The following is a 24083-nucleotide window of genomic DNA, read 5'->3' as shown; positions in this document are numbered from 1 at the left end:
CTGTTTTTTTGTTAAATGCCAAAAATCTAAGATGCTCCATTTCATGATGTAATTAAAGCTTTCTATTTCAAAATAATGTAACCATGCAGAAAAATGGTTCCTATTAGGACAGCATAATTTAAAATAAAACCAAAGAGGTTGTTTGGCACTTAAAATATGTTTTTCACGAAAGGTTTTGTGAAAAAGGTTCTATGCAGTGGCTACTTCCTTAAATACAGTAAGTTAAGGACTCCTGATAGAAGAAGTAAACTTCCTACAAAAACAAACAGACAAGCAAATAATGAATAGGTTGTGCATGCAAGAGAAAGTTCTATTAATCTGCCTTTCCTGCCATTATCCTACCCAAGTGTAAACAGAGAGGCCTCCAGTGTGTTAATTCCACGGAGTCCAGTAATAAACCTGAGATTAGCTTTCAATAATACAATTTCTTCCAACTGAAAAAAAAAAGTCTTATACCATTTAGTATTAACTGGCCACATTTAATAATAGCTAGAGATTCACTAATACTTTTTCTTTACTATCAAGTGGACTATATTATACATGAATGGCTTGTAAAATCATTGTTTTATATTTCAGAATGACAAACAAGTTTCTATACTCAGATTAAAGATTTATCCATTTAACCTTTACTTATTCCTGAATACAGACCCAGAAGAAACTTTTATAAAATTCTCTGTCTCTTTTAATGTCATAGTCTGATAATCTCTTGAAAACACGAGAATTATTAGGTTAAAGAGTGCCATAGTGATAAACCCATTTTAATTTATACGTAAAATGTAATAATTGTTAATTCTGTGCATGTAACAATTCTAACTGTTTATTTAAGGTTTTGAATAATTTTAAATCATCTGCACTTAACATTTGTCTGAAAAAATATTTGTTTCCCCTTCACCAGCTTAATAGCAACCAAAGATTACTTCTCTCAGTAGTATCACCTAACATGCTCAAAATTTAGAGGCAGTTGTTGTCTCTTCCCTATATGTTCAGAACCCATTCTACCTTACTGTGGACGTGCCTGGTGGTGTTCTGGATATGCACCACTTTTGCTGCAGCTCCCTTTTATAAATACTACAATAAGAATTGCTAATGGAAAGAATTCAAGTGGCCTAACTTCAGCTCCTGATCAATTTTTGTAACATTCAGATTTTGAAAAATGTGGAAAGTCAAAATCTAAAGTAATGTGAAGAAGGTTCTCTGGTTAAAGTTAAAACTACAGGTCAAAGAGATCATTGCTAAAGTTGCCAGTGAGTATGAGTTTGTATAGCAGAATTCATTTCTGTAGAATTGTTTTTTTCTTTTTTTTTTTTTTCCATTTTCCCCCTCCACTAAAATGGAGGAAAACAACAGACATCACAAATCCATTAGCTTATTCACTTTTCCATGCAACACTGGTATTGGCCATTCTATAAAGGCTTGCTGTGACATGGCTCATAGAGTTTGTGCGTATTCAGCGTGGCTTTCTCTGTGGGTCTCATTCTCAATTAAGAACTTTCTCCCAGAATGTTGCAGCATTTTAGTTGTGTGTTTTTAAGCTAGACCCTCAAGAATTGATGCTGAAAACATGGATCATAACTACATTCCCTTAATTTCATGTGGTTAATCATCATGGTTAAAATACAAATCCCTTTTCTGAAAGAAAGAAAGAGTGAAAAATTGTAATTCAAGAAGTGTCTAAAAGTCCAGATGATCTTAAAATACATAAAAAGTAAAAATATGAAGATAAGCCCTCTGAGTTTAATTGTGATTTTTGTGAATAGCCCTACAGTCATTGGAATGTTTGAGCCTATACCTCGCACAGTCTTAACTGTGAGTTCCAAGAGTTTGATGCTCTCTCTGAATTATCATACACTCACAGAATGGTTTGGGTTGGGAGAGACTTCCAAAGATCATTTAGTCCAAGCTCTCTGCCACGGTTAGGGACATCATGTTGTTCAAAGCCCCATCCAACCTCATCTTGAACACTTCCTTCTCATTTCAAGACAATAATCTTACAAATGAAGGCAGATAGAAAGGCCCTTATGACCTTGTCCAGTCTCTCTTTGAGATTAGTAGTTCTCTTTGTTGCTGTAGTCTGCTAACAATTTAGAGTGAATAAAAGCATAGTTTGAAGACAGGAATGGATGAACACCATAAATAAACCAGAAAAAAACAGGGAGTAGAAAAATTATGGGCAGACGGACGCTGCAGTAATACAAGTTCTCCATTAAGACACAGGGGGTTCTTTCCATTAAATTCCAAGTTTCTTCTTCTGCTCAAATATAAAACTAGCCACAGGCAGCCATAGCACATGTAATAATGTATAATAGAAATTAAATCACATCATTTAAATGTCTTTTTCTTCAGACATCAGAATATTTCTTTCTGAACAGGTTGTATGACAACTTGGTACATCTTGAATTAAAAAATAAAATGATCTATACTTTGGAAGGCAAGAATGAGTTTCAGCACTGCAGATTCTTTTCAGAGGATATGCTGCCTGTCTCCCTCCTCATTGGCAGTTCATTCATTGCAGCTCATGTATTTTCTCATATGCATACTGGCATTAGAGTTCCTTAGGATCTGTGATGGTGGGAAATACCATCAGTGTAGGAGCTGAATTTTAAGGCTCTAAATTTTTCAATTCCAGATGCAAAGAGGTTTTTTATGTAGAAAATTCCCCAGGTCATAATGCTGTCGTTGTTCTCAGTAGGAAACCTTAATTGCAGAGCTAGTTGGATGAGAGTTGGATTAGCTGGCAGAGTGTTGTCTGGAAAATCTTTCAGCTGTGCAATGTTATCACTTCCCCTACGTCCCTCCGCCCCCACCCCTGAGGATTCCTAGCCTACTGCATTTGGTGAGATACATATGTTTTCCCCAGCTACAGGAGCTGTGAAGGGTTCCTCTGGGATATCTAAGTATAAATACCCAAGTGTGTCTTCAGTTGCTAGGTTATTTTTAGTCAATGGGTGGTTACCAAGTCATCTATAATTGTGCTGTTAAATGTGTCAGAGCAGCTACTGCAAATTGAGGTGCTCCCTGTAACAGGTGGAGTATATAAAGCAAAATGAGAGAGGTCAAAAGCAACATTTCAGAACTGAACTGCTTAAAGATTTGATTTATATAAGGGGAGATTTCTTGGTAGGCAGATGTGAGGATGATGATTTAGGAGTACAACATGGATGAAAGAATATGGTAGCAGTATTTGACTGCATGTGGCAGCTTAACACCTGCTGGTAATTAAACCTCTAATAAGTCACTCCCCTTTCTCCAGCCCCCATCTGGTGAGAGAGGGAGAAAAGCAGAGACTGGGTTGAGACAACAATTTACTGAAAGCAAACAGCAGTGGAATAAGAAATGCACAGTAGCAGCAGCAATATTAGTAACAAAAGTATATGGAAGAGAGGGTTCTTTACACACAAAGGGTGTTCACTAACACCTCAGTTCAGTTCCATGTGGCTGCTGAGACAAAGACAAGATGGGGGACATTCCTGCGGCTTGGCAGCAGCTCACAATTATTCTTGAGACAAGGTGGCAGACACTCCACAGCCAGCATTCCCCATCCCTGAGCCTGAGACAATGTAAAACAACGATGGACAAACCCCCAAAATCCTCTCTGTGGTGCTGCCTGCTTTCTGCACTGCTGGGGTTGACTGTGGCCAGCAATGCTTGGCTCAGCTCCCGTCTGCCCAGCCTGGGCTTGGCTGGGCTTGGGCTCAGCTCAGGCTCTTTTGCTCCATTCCCCCGGTTGCTTCTTGCACCGGTGCCGTGGCGCAGACTTGGTGGGGCTCTGGAAGAAACAGAACAGAAACAGTTCCTTCCCCTGGAACCAACCCCCCTGACATTGCTATAGAATAGCAATGTGGCCAGGCCCCAGGGCTCCCCCTCCATGAGCAAACCTAGGACACTACACTCACACATAGTGCCTGTGCTGGAGCATAGTGTGATTTGTGTTTTGGGAGAATTTACCAGTGGTTCAAGGGATCAGAGTGGTGTCACAGGACCTCTAACTTAGCTCCTTTTTTGGTAGTGGCCAAAAGCTGTTACCAAATGGTGACTGCTGTGTGGGAGAATGTTCAGTGAGTTCCCAGTGGAAAACTGTCTACATGGCATCAACTGCTGGCACGAATCTTTATAAATAGAAAAGAGGAAGAAAATCATATCTGAATAGAAAGCCAGTAAGATGGTAGGAAGAAGACATGAACAGCAAAGTAATGCAACTGAGAAGCAAAATTAAACAAAATTATTTAAAAAAAACCCTAAACTGTCAAAAATTCTTAAGTAAACACGCACTGTTAGGAAGGAGATTACACAGTGGTAATTCTAAATTAACTAGGCTGTGCTATCCCTTTTATGAATCTGCCACTAGGAGACAGGACAGGAAGCAGCATATAATCTGTCAAAAATATTAAAGATATATTAAGTATCACCTACTTTGGTAAGTCAAGGGAAAAAAATGAAAATTTTAGGTGTTCATGGAAAGATATAATCAAATGTACTTGTGATTCCTATGGTAGCCGCATCATGTCACAAATCAGAGATCAATAGCATCTCTTTAGATGTTAATTTCTACTTCAGTGGCAGTTACCCAGCATCAGCTGAAGACCAGGAATAAAATTTTGAGGACTGCTGTAGTTGTGCCTAGCTCAAAAGTAAAGAAATGCCAGCCAGCCATTGGTATGCAGAGAAAAGAAGAGGGAAAAAATGCTTAAATGATGCTAAAACTAATTGGTGGAAATATAATTGTCTGTATTCATTCCTATATATTCAATATATCTTGTATTTTGGTTAGATTCAAAATGGAAAAGGATTTATTATGCTACTTTAGGCTTATGTGAAAGATGAACTGGGTGAATTTCAACAAAATAAAATGTTAAACTTAGCATCAAAAGAAACATTCCAGCTGAGAGAACCACTGGGCTGGAATAATCACCTCAAGTGGCTGGTGACAGACTATTGCCTGAGTAACTCAAAAGTAACAAAAATGAAATCCAGTGGGCATTAGCAAAAGTTTGGTCTAGATAACCTAATAATAGCTATTGTCTTCTTTATTTTTTTTTCCAAAGCCAGAAGTAGTTTCCAAATTCATTACTTAAAATAGGCTAACGTCACATCTTGTGCTCCTGCATTTAGATCTGCATTGGCCATGCATAATTTGGGGGTTTATTGCATGAACAGGAATAAAATGGTTATGCAAAAGGCATTTGACACAGCTGGAAATAGTAGGACTTTATTTCTAGGTATGTGGACTACAATCTGATCATGATTGTTTTCCAGGAATTTTAGCACATCTTTATTTATAAAATATCTCAGTAGTGAAGAATAAATCTTACAGAGTCTGGTAGAATCTTTTCACAAAATTAAATGCAGAGTATGGATAATTTTTTCAAGTCTCTATACTTGAGCAAAGGCTGCTGTTTTTGCTACTGAGTTCCAGTTTTAGTAATTCTGTAGAACTCAACTGAATTTTTTGTAAAAAGAAAAAATGAGCTCTATTTCCAAAAGAGAACACACATTTGAAAATTATGCACTTATTTTTCTGCTGCTTTCTTGTAAGATCTCAGAAGATCTTCTATGTCTTACACATTTGTTCTTGCTCCCTGATCACCAGGAAAATGTATTCCTTACTTCCCTTCCCAACTGCAAAAGCCTTCTATATCAGAAATGTCTGTCAACACCACACCATCCTTTACCAGCTTTCAGGTGCTGAGCATTGCTCCTTCAGCTTGAAAACACAATGGGGAAAACCCCTGTGGAGTGGTTCCCTAGAAGGAGCTACTGCTAGGATCACAGCTTTTTGCCTCTGTATTGCTGGAGATGAATGGGGTCAGGACAAAACCTGGAAATGCAGAGATAGATCTGCAAATCTGTTATGGCCTAAGCAGCTTAGAAGTAGTTTGACAGGTGTTATTTCATTAGTTGGGGATGCAAAGCTTAATTGGCTGAAAGATAAGGGGGAATTTTTATCAGTGGAATTTATTCAGAAAAGTCTTCCTGAAAAGTCTACATGGGTAACTTGAGTTATCTTTAATATTTTATAAATCTTTATGCAGGTAACAAGTAAAGAAATTGAAGTTGGATATTTTTGACTAGGACTCACCCTGTTTGAGAAGTCCAAAGCTATTTAGAAAACACAAAACTGAGAGTGAACCATATGTAGTACAGCAAGTGGCGTTGCCAGGTACCACTGTCCTCTCAAATGGGAAGTCTTCTGGAGTTCTTTGTTGCTATGAGACTAAATATGTCCGTACAGTGTGAGTGCTGAACCAGAATTTGCTCCCACTTCCACTAGTATGCAAGTAGAGTGACTCTGCTGTGGCCAGGGAACAACACAAAGCCATGATCTGATGTTTTGTTTATGAAGGGTCTGACCTAAAGGCCACAGAAACCCAGGCGTATTTGTCTAATTCAGAAGCTCAGAGAAGTAAGACTAGTTTAAAATGAGAGAAAGCACCATCTTGCACCTCAAAAAGAGCAAGGAACATGCTGTTGAGGGTTCTGACCCATTGACAGTGGATCTTCATATGCTTTTAGTTATAAAAAGAAAGCAATGAGTAAAATTTTTCAGAGGATTTTTCTCTAAGTGTTTTCAGACTAAAAGATACTTATTGTGGACTGTGTAAACTCTGAAGTTTGATACTTTTAAAATCCTGTGGATTTTAAAGTTACCTGTGGATTTTAAAGTTACCTGTGGATTTTAAAGCTGGTATGTCGGTGGGGGGCGGGGGGGGGGGAGATTTGTTTGCTTAAGTACAAAATGTGTGAATTTTCTTTAGCTACTTGACACTTTTTTCTTTCACCCAGAAGACAAATAAACAAACAAAACACAACTTGAACTGTGCCCAAGCATGGCAAATTTCTCACCAAAGTGTACATTTCAGAATGAAAGATTTACAGTGGAGTTCCTCTAGTGTAGCTATGACATTGCTTTAACATTGCATTGCTGTAATCTTTAAATATAGTAAATGCAATACATGGGTTTATAGGGATTTGTGTGGAGTTTAAAATTCAAAAGATGGTTGTTTTTAATGTTTCTCTGAGCTATCTGTGAAAAACGAAAAGGCATAGGGATGAGTTTAAGACACATCATCAACAGCATGGGGGATGTTTGCCCAATAAAAATACTGATCTTTTATTAATCTGTCCTTTCAGGCGTCTGGAAACCCTTTCCTGGTTTCTTAAAATTAAAAAAAAAAAAAATTAAATATGAAATATTACCAAAAAAACCCCAACCCAAACAAAAAACCAAAAAAACAAAGCCGCAATCCACATCATAAATGCAGATGTAACCAAGGTGCTATGAAAACAAAGCTCTCAGCGTGCAAGTATTCCCTGACTTGGTTTAAACCTCCAAACCTATGGATGTCTATCCCGGAGAAACCGGGGTAGCTCACTGGCTGTCGGTGCGTTACCGTGGTTGTCACTGTTGTGCAGTGAGCCTCCAGCCAGCCCGAGCAGCCCCGCAACTTGCAGCGTGTGGCGGAGCCCACGGCGGGCGGCCCCTCCGCTGTGCCGCCCGTGGCGCCGTCCGTCCGGCCCGCTCTGGCCGCCAGCCTTGTGCCCGCAGCCTCCGCGGGGCAGCGAACCGCACCTGCCCTGCTCCGCCTCTGCTGCCGAGCCCGAGCCCCGCGTTACGCGGCCGCCGCTCGCTCCGTGCTCAGCCCGCGGGGCAGCGCCGGCCGCGCTGCGGGACACGCACGCACCGCGGAGGTTGCGCGGTGTTTGAACACGAGAGGCGCGGAGCCTGCGCGGGCAGAGGGCACCGGGAGGGAGCCCGGCTCGGGCAGCCCCCCTGTACGGCCGGCAGCACTTCGGCGTGCGGCTGTTAACCCTACCCTGCCCCGTACCGCCGAGCCGCCGCCTGTGCGCACCGAGCTCGGTGCCCGGACCGGGCAGCCCTGGCCGTCGGGGCGGCCCCGGGGTGCGGAGCGCCGCGCCACGTCTGCCCCTGGCCGCGGCTACACCGCGTCCCACCACGGCGGGGCCGAGCGCGCAGTCCCCGCGGAGCGGCCCCGTATCGCAGCACCGCCCCGGCCTTCCCGCCCCCCCGCTCTACGGCAGCCGTGGCCGCGGCAGGCTCCTTCCCCTGGAGTGGGAGGGCGGCAGCAAAATCACAGCCTTGATGTTCCGGGTTTTGGGGTTTTTTTTATTGTAGGCTGTGTTTTTTCTTTTTTTTTTTTTTTCCTTTTTTTCTCACGCTGATTTATTAGATTCTTTCATTTGCGCTCCTGTTTTCCTGAGGATTGCTGCAGCAGAGGCATCAACCTGTAGACTGAGAGAGCCCGCCGTAGCCCGGCGCGGCTGCTCGGAGGGCGCGTTGCGGTGCCACCGCCGGGGCGCGGCCCCGGGACGGGGTCGACCTCGCGGGCGGACGGCGGGCGAGGGAGCGGGGCCGGCCACGGGGAGACGAGGAGCCCCAGCGGCGAAGGTGCGAGCCCAAAGGCAGACCAGGGATCTGTGCGAGAGCCCCCGAGCGGCCCCGCGTTTGCCAGGGACGGCGGGCTGAACTGACTTCCCTCCCGCCCCTCGCACCCGCACTGGAGAGCACCTCCGAGCCGGGGGAGGAGGAAGGGGGTGCAACAAATTGCCGCCAGCCGGGAGAAGTTGCAGTAAAGAGAGATCCCTCCCTCCCGCTCCCTCCCCTCCCCGCTCGCTCTCTCCTCCCCGAGCCGTGGCAGCGAGCAGCGGAGCAGCGGCCCGACGAGCGAGCGGCACCCGCAGCCCGGCGATGCTGCAGCGGCTCCCGCGGAGCCTCGGCGGGGAGGGCCCGGCCCCTGCGCGCCCCGCACCGGCCGGCGGCGGCGCGCCCTGAGCGGCGGCGGCGGCGGCCCCGCGCCCCCGCGGCGCAGCGGGCGCTGTTGCGCAACCCTGCCCGGCACTGCCGGCTCCCTGCCCCCGCCGCCGGCTCGCCGCGGCTCCCGCGGAGACGGAGCGCTGATTCATGGGGCCCCGCGCCGGCCGCCTCGGCGAGGAGAGCGCGGCGCTGCCGCTGCCCCCGCGCGGGGTGTGAAGCCCCGGCCCCTCCTCCGCAGCCCCGGGCTCGCCCGCCCTGCTCGGGAGTGTGGTCCCTGCCGGGAGCCGCCGCGCCTGGCGCACAGAGGGAAGCGTTGATGCATCGCTGTGGAAATTCATTGTGTGACTTTCTGGGTATTTACTGAGTTTCAGACCGAGATGCAGCTCTTGAAAGCTTTATGGGCACTAGCAGGAGCAGCGATCTGCTGTTTTCTTATATTTGTCATCCACTCACAGTTTCTTAAAGAAGGTAATTGTATGTGCATGTCTACATATCCTGTTCTTTAATACTAAGATCTTTACGAGGTGCCTTAATTATTTTTACTGTTTCTAGTATGTTCTATTTACAGCAGTGCTTCCACGCTATTTTTCCTTTCCGTTAAAGCCTTCTCAGTTTTGTTGCTTTAGGTAATAGGTAGGCTTAGACTTACATCTTTGCTAAATGTATATATATTATATGTATATATAAATATATATATATATATATGAAATCTGTATGATGTTTATATTCGATGTTTTAGCTGATGTCTCATTTCTTTATGGGGCACGTATAGTGTATAGAAAATATTTGTTGCTATCAGATGACCACAAAACAGTAGTCATCATGGGAATATTAATAAACCAAAAAACCCCTTAACAAGTAAACGTCTTATTTTTATACCAAATCAATAGGCATCCTTTGCCTCTTCCTTATTCAGTACATTTTCAATAGATGGCACTAAAGTTCTATGGAAAGGGCAGGGCAGAGCAAATCCTGGGCATTCAGCGTCTTCCTTCTCTTCACTGCCCCGAAACGGGAAAAGGCCTTTGCGTGGCTTCAAGGCTCCTGTTTTTACCACCTTCTGGTCAGAAAACCGTGATTACAATTTTTAGGAGAAAATAATTTGAATCGTCGGGCAGGCTTTCCTCCTTTTTTTCATCTTCTTTTTTTTTTTCCCGTACTTGAATTGGGTGAAAAAAAATGTTTGATTGAGTAGAGGGATTTTTCCTGGGGAGTAACCCTTGTATTGGTCCTTTTTTGTTTTGTTTTCTTTCCTCAGGAAATTAGTATTTTCTTTTTTTCCTCTACTGCTAAAATAATTAGTCCATTTGTTAGTTGTATAGCAAACTCTAGTCTGAGATTCAAGTGTGAATCCAGAAAAACGTATGCATACTCTGTGGTGTATGGGAAAGTCCAGTCCTGTTTTTTAAGCAGTATTAACAAAAATAACACAACAATATGGGGGTTTTGGTGAATCAATTTTTTCTTTTTTTTACCATTGTAGTTGAGAGTACAGCTGGAGAAAAAAGGAGCTAAGCTTAGCTTGGAGTGCTGGCTGTGTAAAGCAGGGAAAAAACTTTTTTGTGACTGGGACAAAGTTTCACTCAAGGCTGGGCAAAGTGACTACCTTGCAACCTCTGAAGTGTCAGTACTGCTTTAAATTTAGTGTCAGTCTAAGCAAAACATGATATTCTATGTTTTCACAGATATTTTTTTTTCTGAAATTAACAAACTCTGTTTAGTTAATTTAGGAACATCATTCAGATACCTCTAGTGCTAAAGATTTCTCCTTTAAGAAACCTACCCGTGCTGTAATTGCATTGTGTGCAATGCCTCCCACATAGTAACTTATTTGACATTCTTTTAAAATGCTCAGACAACTGTATTTTTATGTGTCTGTCTAATGACATGGCCTGTTTTGAGGAGATTTTGCAGACTTTCAGGCTGTTTTTTTACTCTATTTGCCATTATACTGCTTTTTTTCTTCTTCGGTCTTTTAGGGCTTGAGGTCTGTGTTACTGTAAAAAATCCTCAAAAGAAGCAGCATTTTGTTTCCCTTAAAATATTTCATCCTGCCTTGTAGGAATAGAAAGCTAGCAAATGAAAACAGAACCCATGGCAGTACATGAAGGACTTTTAACACATTTTACATTTTTCTAGCAATTATAACCATTTTTAACATGGACTGCAGACAGCAAACTAAAGCTCTTTAGCTTGTTGGATAACTTAATTAGATCAATTTGTTTATATTTGTTCCTGAACCATTTCTGCTTTCTTTAGCAATGAAAACTATATACTGACTGTAAATTGCATATATTGGGACAGCTGTCAGACTCTTCTTGACAGGTGCTAATCTCCACGATAGCATTTTGGCCCTTTCCATGCAATTACTTCAGCAGTGGATGTATTCCTTCCTCCCTGTGGTTTCAATAAAGACAGGGAATAGTTTGGTGGAGTTGAATGAAAGTCTGCATGGTATGACTGAGCTTTTTTTTTCTGAAGAACTTTTAAAATATCCAATAAAAGTGAATGGTTTAAGCATAAGATATCTAAATGAAGGAATAGAAAAGAATGAGAAACAGATAACACTGGATTTAAACTATGTATTGTAAGCAGTTTGCAAAATAAGATTTACTTTTACTTTTTTCCATTTTTGAACCTGGTAGTTTATGTTATTTCAATAAGAAAACAAAAAGTGTGAGGAAAGAACTAGCAAATAATTTAACCATATGCCAACCACATTAATTTATTAAGTAAATATGTATAAAGAAGAATACATATAAAGAAGATTACGTCACTACCTTTATAAGATTTGGAATAGTTTTCTGATGTCAGAGTTATCCCTTTACATTATAATTTAATAAAAAGTCAGGAATGCCATGTCTCATTGCACATGATGTTAGACTGTTGATTTCCTGGCCAAAGGATTAATTTCCCATTGGAGCCTAATGAGCTACACAGGCTTGCTGTTTGTAACTCAGCTGTGTGGTCAAATTCCTAAGTTAAATGCTTGGACATTTTAATTTGATTATTGCTTGTGCAGATGGATAATTTTCTGTTGTCCCAAAGAACATTCAAATAAGCCACCAGTTTGAGTAGCTTGATCAGATTAGCTGATAACACCTATCTCCTGAGACAAGTTAATGGTACAAGTCTATACACCAAGCATCTCTGTTGTATGCAAGACAATTGATTTCAGAAGAATGGCATGTAAAGTTAATTAAAGTTCAAACCTGATTTATTAATGCAAATTCTTTCAATTTTTGCATCTTTCAAAATATTTACTGCTTATTATTTTTCCACAGCTAGATTTTAACAGAAAACTGATATAATCTTCACTTCATACAAAATTATATAATTACTACATATATTTTTCTGTGTTTATTTTCCTTTTACTTACTTGGAATTACTCATGCTATGTAGTAGGTTGTGGTCTTGTGGCCTATTAACACATGGTATTTTTTATAATTTCAGTTGTACTGCATGGCTACAGTGTGTAGAACTTCCATGACATCCAGCTGAAACTTATTACCAGAACCAAACCCTCCTGTAGTTCCATTCATAAATATGAGATTGTATGTTGCAATAGCCAACTGAGATTTTTTTTTCATAATTAATGTTAATTTTGTGTTGATTTCATTTCAGTTTCTGTGCTGAAGTGGGCCTGTCCTAATTTTTAAATATTTTTATATACATTTGTGGATTGAGGCAGTTTGGTAGTAGCATTACATTACTACCATATAAATGGTGTTAAGAAACAATGAACGCTTGTTCTGAGATGAGTGGGAAAGAGCTGTTTAAATGTCTATTTTCATGAATATGTTTTTTTCAGGAAGTGAAGAATGGGTAACACAGGGTGCCATTTTTCCACACTTAGGCTTTTGTGTGGAAATACAGGTCGTCCTGTGGCTAATCCGTTCCCCTATGTCCAATCTGTCCTTCAGTGTTTCTAAAAGATGAATAGAGCTGTGAACCCAGAAAAGGGTATTGTGATATATAATTGCAGTCCCATGCCTGTCTGATCTTCAAGCAAAGCAGTTTAACATACTCTAGTGAGCTGCAGTCAGTATGAAAGAGTGTTTAAAATTTCAGTATCTAAAACTTTTTTGCATAGACTATTGAAAATTAAAAGTAACCAAGTATATTCACTACCCACAACTGATTTTAGGTGATTCATTATCTAATATTGTTGAACACATTTATTCAAAGAGAAATTAAAAACATTTGAGTTGATGTTACACCCCATCAATGGTGGGAACTCCTTTGCCCCTGACAAGGACCTCTTTCATGTAGTAGAAGGTTTTAACCATTCACTCACTGCAGTGATGGGGAAAGGTAAAGGATACAGTTTCCAAGTGTGTCTTTGAGTCTCATGGAAAGTAGGGCAGTTATGGAGTAACTTGAAAAGGGTGTGTGTACATGGCAGCCAAGGTGTGTTACAGCCCTGGATATGCTTTAAAGCTTTGTTTACGTGCTGATAGCTCATTGAGGGGATAGAAATGTCTAATTTATCAAAAGGTGTGTTGATGTTTTGAATGGTTTAGGAGATTTGGCTGATGTTAGCTTTGTTTGGAGAGGGACTGAACAGGAGCAGATTAAATCTCAAGAATCTTAAAGTATAGAGGATTGGAATATTCAGATCTCAAAACTAGATTCCTAATCTGTTGGGTAGATGTTCAATAAGCTCTGTAAAATAAGGTGATTTTATGTTGATACACTGCAGTAGTTGAGACAAGAGAATTCCAGTGGTTCTTTTATAACCAGATGATAATGGCTATAAACCAAAATTTAGTGTAATTTGTGCGGCTTTACTGTATACTTATATATATGAATAAGGTATCTGTTTGGCAAATTTTTCATAGTTTTCTTTTCTCCTCAGGCAAAAATTAGCAATTATTGGCTACACTTGTAGGCACTTCTGTGTCAATTCTATTTATAAAAATTAGTGTCACAATAGTGAAAAATACTATAGCACTTTTTTAAAAAAGGGTGCAGTATTACACATAATAACCTGGCTAAGTTTTTTAATATCTTTTTTCTGTCACTTTTTATACAGATATAATACTTTATCCTGCTCTAAAACTACAGAAAAAGCTTTTTGTATATTTTTGTTTTTAGCATGTACGTTTTGACACTGGCAATAATAGGGCACATATTCTATTTACCTGTGTAACCCCAAAGAACTCTGCTGCTTCTTCTGCTAATGTTTGAAAATGCTTACTGACAGTTTACCCAAGATGATTTTTAAAGAGCTTTCTGCTCATATAACCTCATGGCTTGAGGAAGCTGGTATTGCTAATGTTTACTTCTGTGTAAAACCTTTTGAGGAAAGGAGCTGTTATCTTCTAAAATGTTTTGAGCCTTTGGCCCTCAAAATTTTCCTAGAAAGAACTTGAATGTGACTTAGTATGACAGATAATATTGCTATCTTTTTGTTTTTCTTCTATCTTTAAAACATTAAAAAATACTTGAATTAGTTAAATGCAGAAGGATAATTCCTTTTAAGAATGTGGGAGGAAAAATAAGTTTTGTTTTGTTTTATTTTTTCAGTTTTCCCTTTTATGCTTTACCTGTGTCTCAAAACAGTAAGATACCTTGCATACCAGATGTGCTACATATGTTACCTATATATAGTAAAACTGAGTTGAGGACAGCATGTCCCAGCTGCAAATTTGCTGAAGGGTTTGTTACATTTAATGCACTGTAGTATAATTTTTTTCTACTGTCTCTCTTCCATACACTTTTTGGAGGGATGTTGTGGAGAGGCAGATATGAATGGTATTTTCAGTGCAGGACATCAGGGTAGAGAGAAGCACAGAATGCAGAAGTGGAAAATTTAATCTTCCCATCCAGGAAACAGAATTGGTGGTTGAAAAGCCCTAAGCTTGAATAAGGGCTACATAGGAAAGAAAATGTGAAAGGTATCCAATCTCTCTTTGCATTTTTGATGTAGTTTTTTGGCAACTAAATAGAATTAAGACTCAGTTCAGTGGTTGTGTGATGGTGTGTGGCTCATTGGAGCTGCAGAAAAATTAGAGGAGGTCCTGCTTTGAGATAAAATATTGAAATTTTTTGATGTTTCCAGTCTGTTGTTTTTTGTTTGCTTGTTTTTTCCAATAGGATTAGAGAGGTATAGCAGAGAAAGGAAGCAATGCAGACAAAATTCTCAATCATTTTCTTTTCAGGGAGGCAGGAAGGATGTTCTGTGTGGCATCTGCTGTGCTGGGATGTACCAAGAGGGGGAGTCTGACAGGTTTTCTGCCCATGGGAGGAAGCTTTGAAATAGTCTTTCACTTTGGGTGTTTAATATGAACGACTTGTCTGTCTTCACAGGGAACTGCACCATCGATGGTATAAATCTCCCAGTTTTCCCTACTGAGCAACTTAAAAAAAGCCATTAGCAAGAGATTTTTCAGTAGCCTTTTTAGGATTGCCTGTTTTCATAGCCCAGGAGCACCAATGATGAATTATTGACCTTTCTCAGCATTTATCAGCACTACCTGTTCCTAAAGGCAGACTGGAGTGACTCACATCATACAAAAGTGCATGCTTTTTAGATCTGTTGGTTAATATTTATTTTTCTCGTTTCTTAGCAGGCATACACTGTATCAAATATTAAACTGCCCAAACAAGACACACACAACTGAGACTTTTTGAAACTGAACTAAAAATGCCAAATTAAACAAAAAAAGGCATGTATTTACAAGTTGAGTTCAATATAATATTGCTGAGAGAAGCCATATTTTTGTTTAAAATTCACTAGTCAAAATATAGATAAAATTATTCTATTCATGTATATATTTTAAAAAAGTTCTATATAATCACATGAAGAAAAGACACAACACAATTGTACTAACTAAAATAACAGTATTTGTTTTTTGGTAGTATTTAGATATCCCAGTTGAAATTGATCATTCAGCCAAATATGACTGGCCAGCTGGGGTATCTGTTCCACCCAATATTGCATTTTAGCTAAGATTTATTTTTCTTGGAAATTACATCCATGTGCTACTTATAACCCATAGTGATATAGCTTCTGTTTAAAAAAAAACTCTTTTATCTGCCTAAATGTGCTTTCTCTGCTTGTTCTAGAAATCCAACAGAATATAGTGAATCTGCCTATTCGTTATATTTTACCTTTGGCACCACATCAGTTCACAAGTAAATCTTACTCAGAGCAATAGATCTTCCTATTAATTGTTGTTAGTCTTGTGAGAAGCAATGAGTAGAATGTTTGGAATATGTCCAAACAGGAAATTAATATAGAAATAAACAGTACTAATATTTTCTTAAGGCAGACTGCGTACTAATGTGTGTTTTCACATGAGTGATGTATTATTTTTGACCATATAAAGGAAAGGAGATAGTATTAATTTATCAGGTAAAAAAATTATTTGTAATGGGCAAGTATTTTCTGAAACTCAGCTTTTTTCTAATGTTCAACAAGGCTGTGTGGTGTTTGAAAGTCTGCATGTTTAATTGTAGTCACACATGAGAAAAGATTAAGTAGGTCCACAGGAGAACAAAGGGAATAGCTAAATCTTTAGGAGATATGACCTAGAAAAAAGAACTAAAGACACTAGTATTACCAAGTTTAGAGAAGAGATTACTAGCATGATAAAAGATTTCAGTGGGTAAAATTCATCCTTGAGAATAACAAACCATCCTTTCTGTGAAGTGGGGAGATCATTAGAAGCAATGAGTGCAAGCTGGTTTGAAGAAAATTTAAGCTAGATATTGGGAAGGGTTGCAGCAGGACAGATTTGTGCTGGTGCTGTAGGGAGAACTTGCTATTGGCAAGAACAGTTAAGCATTGAGATAGATTTTCTTGAGAAGTGATGGAATAGGAGAGTTTTATTTTCAGATCACAATCTTGTCTGTTGGGAGCAGTATTCTTAAATTGAACCAGACAGGTGGACTAGGTGATTTCTTGAAGTCTGATTCTCTGAAATGTGCATTTACCTAAAACTTACGAAGGTGAAAGATATTTAAACATCTAACTTCAGGGCAATTTTCTGTTCGCTGCTGAAGTCAATAGGCTCATGAGAAATTATCCTAGGGTCTGAAACTATCAGAGAACAAAAAAAAATCCAAGAAAGTGGATCAGCTAGTGTTTTAAGTATTTTATTAGCTGAATCATACCTTTTTTTTTAGTTGAAGATGTAATTTAAAAACAAACAATAAAAAAAGTAACAGAAAATATCATGTTTCATGAAGATTACTTTTTAAGTAGTGTTTGTCTTGCAAGCTATTTAGGATTCAAAGGTGTCCTGAATCAGGACTGTGCTCTGTTTCCACTTCTTCATATGAAAGGAGCAGTGAAATGTAGATATTAGTCTAATTCACATTCTGGTATTCCTTATAAGATGTGGATTTGTGTTAAAGATTGTTTGTTTCTGCCAGTCTGCTCTTGTTACCCCAGCATGTGAAGGGTTTATCTCCAGGTTATCCAATGGCTACTCTGACATCTGATATTGGAAACACAGAACCTGCCCCACAACAGGGTGAGCTGCAAATGACTTTGTAAAGTTCTCTGCTAATATGTGCCTGTTTGGTTCATTGCAGTCTGCAATGATGTTTATCTTGATGCAGTTCTGTCCAATTTTTAGATGTCTATGTAGTTCCAAATCTGTTAGCAAAAGAAGAATTAGCAAGTTGTGCTGACAGAAATGCTTCTGGGTTGATATAAGGACAGGGAGAGATCACTCACTAATTACTGTGACAGACAAATTCTTCTTAATAAAGAAATAATTCAGGGAAGAATTAATTTAATTTATTGCCAATGAAAATCAGAGTAGAGTCACAAGAAACAAAACTAACTCTTAAAAGACTTTCACCCCCTGATTCTCTTCTTCCTGAGCTTCACTTTACTCCCAATTTTTCTGCCTTCTCCCCTGAGTGGTGCAGGGGGATGGGTTGTGGTCAGTTCATCAAACATTGTCTCTGTTGCTCCTTCCTCTTCATACTCTTCCTTGTCTCTAGCATGGGGTCCCTCCTATGGAGAACACTCCTCCACAAAGTTCTCCAGCATGGGTCCTTCCATGGGGTTAGTCAATCAGGGGCAGACTGCTGCATTTGGGCTCCTTTCTCCCTGGATCCACAGGTCTTGCCAGGAGCCTGCTCCATTGTAGGCTTCCTGTAAGGCCACAGCATGCCTTGGGCATCCATCTGTCCTTCTGTTCTAGCATGGAGGAGTCCTTCAGAGGCTGCAGGGGGATCTCTGCTCTACTGTGGATGTCCATGGACTGCTGGGGGGCAGCTGCCTCAGCATGGTCTTCACAGGAATCTCTGCTCTGACACCTGGAGCACCTTCTCCCCTTCTTCACTGGCCTTGCTGTCAGTGTCAGCAGGGCTATCTGTTTCTCTCCCATATTCTCATTCCTCTTTTTTGAATGCTGCTGGTGTTGCACAGATTCCCCCCTCCTCTTAAATATGTACTCACAGAGGTGCTGCCACCATCACTGATGGACTCAGTTCTGGCCACGATGTGTCCACCTTGGAACCGCTCGGCATTGGCTTCCTTGGACACAGAGGAAGCTTCCAGCAGCTTCTCACAGAAGACATCCCTAAAACCCCTCCACTTCTCCCCAGACATTGTTGTGCAAACCAAATATATTCATAGTCCACAAGCTTGTGCTTGGAGCAAGCTTTGTGTGGAATTATTTTGTGTCTGTGGAACAGTTATGCACTACCGAGGTTTTCTCCTTAGAGATGTAGAGACCTGGGTACTAGTTCTTGCTTTCTTCAGCAGTACTAATGTTTCTTAAAAGACAAGAAATAAAAGTTTTTGAAGTTACTATATGACAAGTTAAAATTTCTTTGTCCCTCTACACCAGCTTTTGAAAAAGCACTTGCATTTTATGGGGTTTTGTGTTGACTGCTAATTAATCCTAACAAAGACGTTTTATGATATCTTTTGAAATTTCCTACTTTCTTTATTGTATTAAATTACCTTTTTTTCTGCATTATTCTTTTAATACAAGTTTATGTCTTTAAGGAAGAATAAAAAACAAACCTCTGCTCCATTACTCAGACTTGCTCATTTTGGAGATGTGCATTGTGAATCTGGGAATAGATTTAGCCTCAAGAGAATCAAACAGTTGTTTGAAATGGTCAATGCTTGAGTATCACCGTGCTTATGGCTATGAACTAATTGAGATTAAACTAAAATGGTTGTGAAGATGCTTTTTCTTCCTGTGTATCAGCAGGTCCCGTTATCTGTTAATCCTTTAAAAGTATTATTTAGTCATTAAGAGAAATGAATGTTCTTTTTTATTCCTCTTTTGTTCTAGCTTTTGCCTTTGTTTTTATAATGCATGCTGGTAGAGGAAGTAAAGAGGCTTCAGCTTCATTTATTGTGAAAAGATCTTGTAACTGTTTTAAGCATTTTTGTGTACTTGGCTATAAAACTATATAGATTGTACCAGATGCTGCCTTATCTTATTTTATAGAATTATAATGGATGCTGACGAGTTTTAGATGCAAGCCTTTAAAGATAAAAATCACTTTGCTGTGTGTTATTTTCTTTGGTAGAATATAGTAACAGCCCCATTTTGTTGACTCTTTTCGACTTTCCATTATTTTGATTAATATTTTAGTAAAACTTCTTGTATTTTATTATACTAAGAAGTTTTGTTTCTTTCCTAAAGACTGTTAAAACATTAAATGTGTGTTTTACCTGTTATTTAGCAAATAGTGACATGATTTTCAGGTGGGCTGAAGACCGAAGAACTGCCATTACCTGCAGTTAGAGACTATATAATAAAACATGGATTGACCATTCTGTGGCCATATCCACCTATTAATTTAATGTCAAGGCCCAACAGATTTATTATAACTACTGGTTAATTCATAAATAGACAAATATCCATTTTGTTTTGATATATAGGCATCCCTTGTACTGTTACATATTTTTAAAAAAAGGTGTTATGCTTAATTAGCGGCAGTTTCTCCTTTTTGTTGCACTTTTCTGATCCCAAAAGCATTTTGCAAACCACACATGACTTTTCACTTAACCAAACTTAAACTTTGATAACAGCCTTAAGAAAGTAGATCTGTAAGATATGAAAGTTGAAGGGAACAATATTATTGTTTGATGTTAGGAATGAAATCTTGTCTCCATTGAAATTGATGTTGAACTTCTTGCTGTTTTCATTTATGCTCCTGTACAGCGCTAAGATTTTACTTTGGTATATTTTTGCCTTGGTTTATTGACTTGGGATAGTGTCCTTTCCAACTGTAAGGTGTGTGAGGTAAATATCTTTGGAAGATCATCTATGCTGAAACTCTTTCAAAACAGCTGATTGAAGCATGTATTTAACTGGGAAGGTTCTGCTCCATGCCACAATTCCTTGTCCCATACTTGGGCACTGCAGCTCCTGATGACACTGTTTTCTGATGGTAAAGTGAGGCTATTTTTCTTATTCCACAGACCCTAAAAATTATGGCTGTTGTGCAACTTCATACTCCAATGCAGTGAATTATTAGTGTTAGTAGTATGTGCTTCTACTTAATTATGCACTTAGGCCTTATCTGGAGCCAGAACCGTATCCTTGCAGTCACTTAACAAGTCTAGAGACGCTCGCTGTTTGCAGAAGAAGTGCAAGAAAAAGATTCTTAAATTATACATGAGCAAGTAGTTAAAATAACAGAAGTTATGAAATATCATTTCTCCTCAGTGTCTCTTCACAGGCATTTTCCTCATCTAGATGCTGAATTTCTTTAATAGTTCTTGTCTACTTTTAGTTTCTCTCTTGCATGCTCTCCGAAGAGAATGCAGCTTCCTCCAGCATGCGTCCATGGGAACATGGGCAAAAAAGGAGGTGGTCAAGGGATCTCATGATTCTGAATACTGTGGGGTTTTTTTCCCTGAGTTTCTAGGTTCTCTTAGAAATAAATTCCATGTTCCCTCTGCCTGTATGCTTATATAACTACAAGTATAGCCTTGACTGTCCTTTCACCCATTATAAAATTGTTACAGTCTGACTTTTAGCTTAGAATAGGGCTGGCTGCATAATCTAGTTCACTGGGCATTGGGTTTTTTGTACTAGCTAATGAATTACCAGTATCCTGATTTAATTTCGTTGGAAAATAGTCTGGGTTGTTTTTTTTTTTTTTCCTAATGTGACAGAGAACTAGGATGAAGATGGGCTTTGTGCCCTTTTTATATGTCATTTGTCTTTGCTAGATGGTTATTTTTCACTAGATTACTTGGTTGAAAACTTCTGGGCAACTGTTCCCTGAGGAAGACAGCACAGATCACAGAATCATAAAGTGCTTTGGGTTGGAAGGGATGATGTACTTCAATAAATAGATGTAGATATATCTATAAATAGATCTATCTATATATTCCAAATAGATATAAAGATGATCTATTTCAATCCCCTTCTATGGGCAGGGACACCTTTTACTAGACCAGGTTGCTTAGATACCCATGGTGGGGAGACCAAGCTTTATATGTTGTTAGACTCCTACGTTTTCATGTGTATTTTATTGTATTGTCATGTTGTAAAGTTTTCTTCCTCACTTTTCTGAGCTCCATTATGATAAAAACTAAATGCATTAGATTTACAAGAATTTTTAATATTAAGCTCAGTTAATAGAAATTATATATGTTTAGTAATGGTGTAAAAGGAATTGAAAGTCTCTATTTATTGCAGGTATTTTAATGAGTAGATTGAAAATTCTTGTCAGTTGACAAGTTGAGATTTGCTATTCTCTTTTTTTCAGCAGACAAGAAATGGGAGTCAAATTAAAAGGAGTAGCTTTTCTTTTGGATTTATTCTGATGCTATGGCTCTCTGACATGGTGATGAAGATGTCAGATCTATCTCTGGGTTTACATAATTCCTGTAATGCTCACTGTAACAGGAACTGCAGACACCTGTGCATTTTAAGGCAGACAGGTTCTTGAATTCAATAAGCCTGTCCAGAACCAGAGAGGCATATCAAAACACAATTTTCTTCATTAAAAAACAGAGCAGTCATACTTTCTTTTCCAGATGTTTTAAATTTTTGTTACAAAAAAGTGAATAAAAACCCAGTAAAATGGGTTTTCAATGGAATTAGCAGTAAAAAGAGCAAGAAAAGGACTGAAATTTGCAGCATATTTTCATTTTCTAGATGTTTATAATTGTAAAAGTCAAAGAGAGAAACCTTTGCCATAAAATTCATTTGTTTGATTGCTTTCTCCTGCACTTATTTATTGTTATGGTTTAAAAGTCAAGGTTAAGCAGAGATGTGCTTACAAACTGATTTAATCCCAATTTGTACTCACTGTAACTTCATTTTTTAATAAAAAAATGTAGCCATTTAAAGTAAAAAGCTATTGTGATTCCATATAGGAGAAGAAATTATGTACAAACACAAAGGAAATAAAGAGTTTGTAATGAAGCCTCAAAGTTAATTTACATTTTGAGGAAACAAAAAAGTTGCCATGGTAACACGTAGGTTGCAAAAATTTTCTGAATCTGATGCATTAGACTGAGGAAACTCTTAACTTGCATGACATGTTTCTCTAGTTTTGTGAATAAGAGCATAATTCTGTGTATTTGGCCACAAATTTGTGCAAAACATAAAAAAAATACACAGACATTAGTAAGTTATGCAAACGGAGTCTTTTCCAATCAGCTTTCTAATTATGTTGTTCCAAAGATAATTGTTGTTTTGAATCTTTTTCTCTAAAAAAAGATGTGGAATGTATAGGTGCTTTTCAGTATAAGATTTTGTTGCATCTCTGTTGCTCAGTAACTGTGCAGCTAATATTGATGATTTTTAAACATGCTGGGCACTATATTCTGTCCCCATAAATTCTTTTTAATTCTGTGGAGGGATAGAATGTAAGAGAACAGTGCAGAAGGTAATCTCACACCTGAGAAGTTGCAGCTGTACTAATCACCAAAGATTAGGGACAGCCCTGCCCTTAATAGGCCACAGCTGTGTCCAATAAGGATGAGTGCTACAAAAGAGTGGGGTAGCTGGGTGAGGAGAGAGTTAGAGTTTGTTGGTTGTGCTGTGAAGAAGAAGGAGTCAGTGCTGTGAGGAGCTGCCTGTGAGAAATCACTGAGAAGGTATGGGACTTTTGGAATAAGTTGACAACATAATTCTATTAAAATGGTTAACTTTTTTCTCTAGAACAAGCTTACCAAGAATATTTTTATATTCAACAGGGCTTTGCTGAACAGATGAAGAGATAGAGTTTAATAATGGGATTCATTTTTGCTATTTTAAAAGGCCAGTTTTAATACTATGCACTGTGGGTATTGTAAACTGTAGTTCCGAGTGCCATGGGCTGTTCTGTTGCCTTGCTAACTCCGTGTGCAGCCAAACTGAGCAAATAACTTTTATGGAGCTATATGTAGTGTCAATCTTTTTTACTTATTAATTTACTGCATAACTCAGCTCTCAGCAAACAGCCAGTTTTTATTTTCAGTGCTACTTATATATTTAAAACTGATTAGGAATTATGTATGAAATAATGTTTTTACCCAACCATTGTCTAATGCCTTTAAGTATTGCTGTGTTGGGCCCATCCCTACTGATGATTGCCAATGAATGACCTTTTGACTTGTGGGAGGTCTGAGCTATGTAACTTTTTAAGGTGAAGGTTTTGCCGATGTCTGATACGGTTTAATTTTATAGCTTGGGTAATTCTTCCAATGGTGTGTTAGATTTAAAAATAGATCTCATTTTTACATATGTTAAATGTAATAACAGGAAGAACTTATGACTAGATAGCACTAATGTATACCACCATTACCATTTTTCAGCTGCAGTTCTATTGCAAAGTCTTCTTTCCCATTATAAATTTTTAGTATATATTTTTTTAAATTAGCATTTATTCTTTCCTACTGAATCATAAAAAGTAAGTCAAAAAGCACACAGCAGATCTGAGTACACCTGGGCCATTATTTTGCTTTCAGACCTCTCATGGTGGAGATTCTACAGCTTTCCCAGATTTTCATGCTGCACTCATCTGTTATGTCTGCATTTACTCTTGAGTGGTTGCTGTGGTATCAATCATTTTGTCATGTGGGAAGGCTGGAGCAGAAAGCGCACACACATAAAGAGCTCTTTGAAATCCTAACATACTTAACCCAATTAAATTGTAAAGATAGTACTTTATGTATGATTGCTGGGTTGAAGTTGCAGAATGTAGCGAATAGCGAATCATAAAGCAGTGTTCAGTCACTGCTGGGGAGGAGGAAGACTTGCTGAGACCCCAGTGGCGAGGGGTGGCATCCCTAGCTGAGAAGGACTTGGACAATCCCATTATTCCTTGGACTCTGCCCCTGAAGAAGCAGCAGCCATTTTTCTTTGGCTATTTTTTAAAATTT

The 24083-nt window shown here is 39.1% G+C and overlaps 1 protein-coding gene across 15 annotated transcripts in view; it reads left to right on the top strand.

Moving 5' to 3' along the window:
* The window catches only part of TAFA5 (TAFA chemokine like family member 5), a 505501-nt gene that overhangs the window by 103080 nt on the left and 378338 nt on the right, over positions 1-24083 (top strand). Inside the window, exon 1 of one of the 15 annotated variants that reach the window (XM_077179071.1) lies at positions 8035-9238. The exons of 13 other annotated variants lie outside the window; for them this stretch is intronic. In XM_077179071.1, coding sequence (XP_077035186.1) covers positions 9148-9238 — 91 coding nt within the window. In that variant the 5' untranslated portion in view covers positions 8035-9147. Of the gene's footprint in view, positions 1-8034; positions 9239-24083 lie in introns of those variants that run through there. One more of the 15 variants, XM_077179072.1, reaches the window with a different exon arrangement.

Source organism: Agelaius phoeniceus, chromosome 5 (genome assembly GCF_051311805.1).
Source record: "Agelaius phoeniceus isolate bAgePho1 chromosome 5, bAgePho1.hap1, whole genome shotgun sequence".
Lineage (NCBI taxonomy): Eukaryota > Metazoa > Chordata > Aves > Passeriformes > Icteridae > Agelaius > Agelaius phoeniceus.
Note: the sequence above shows the minus strand (reverse complement) of the source record. Positions and strands in the feature narration are given on the sequence as shown.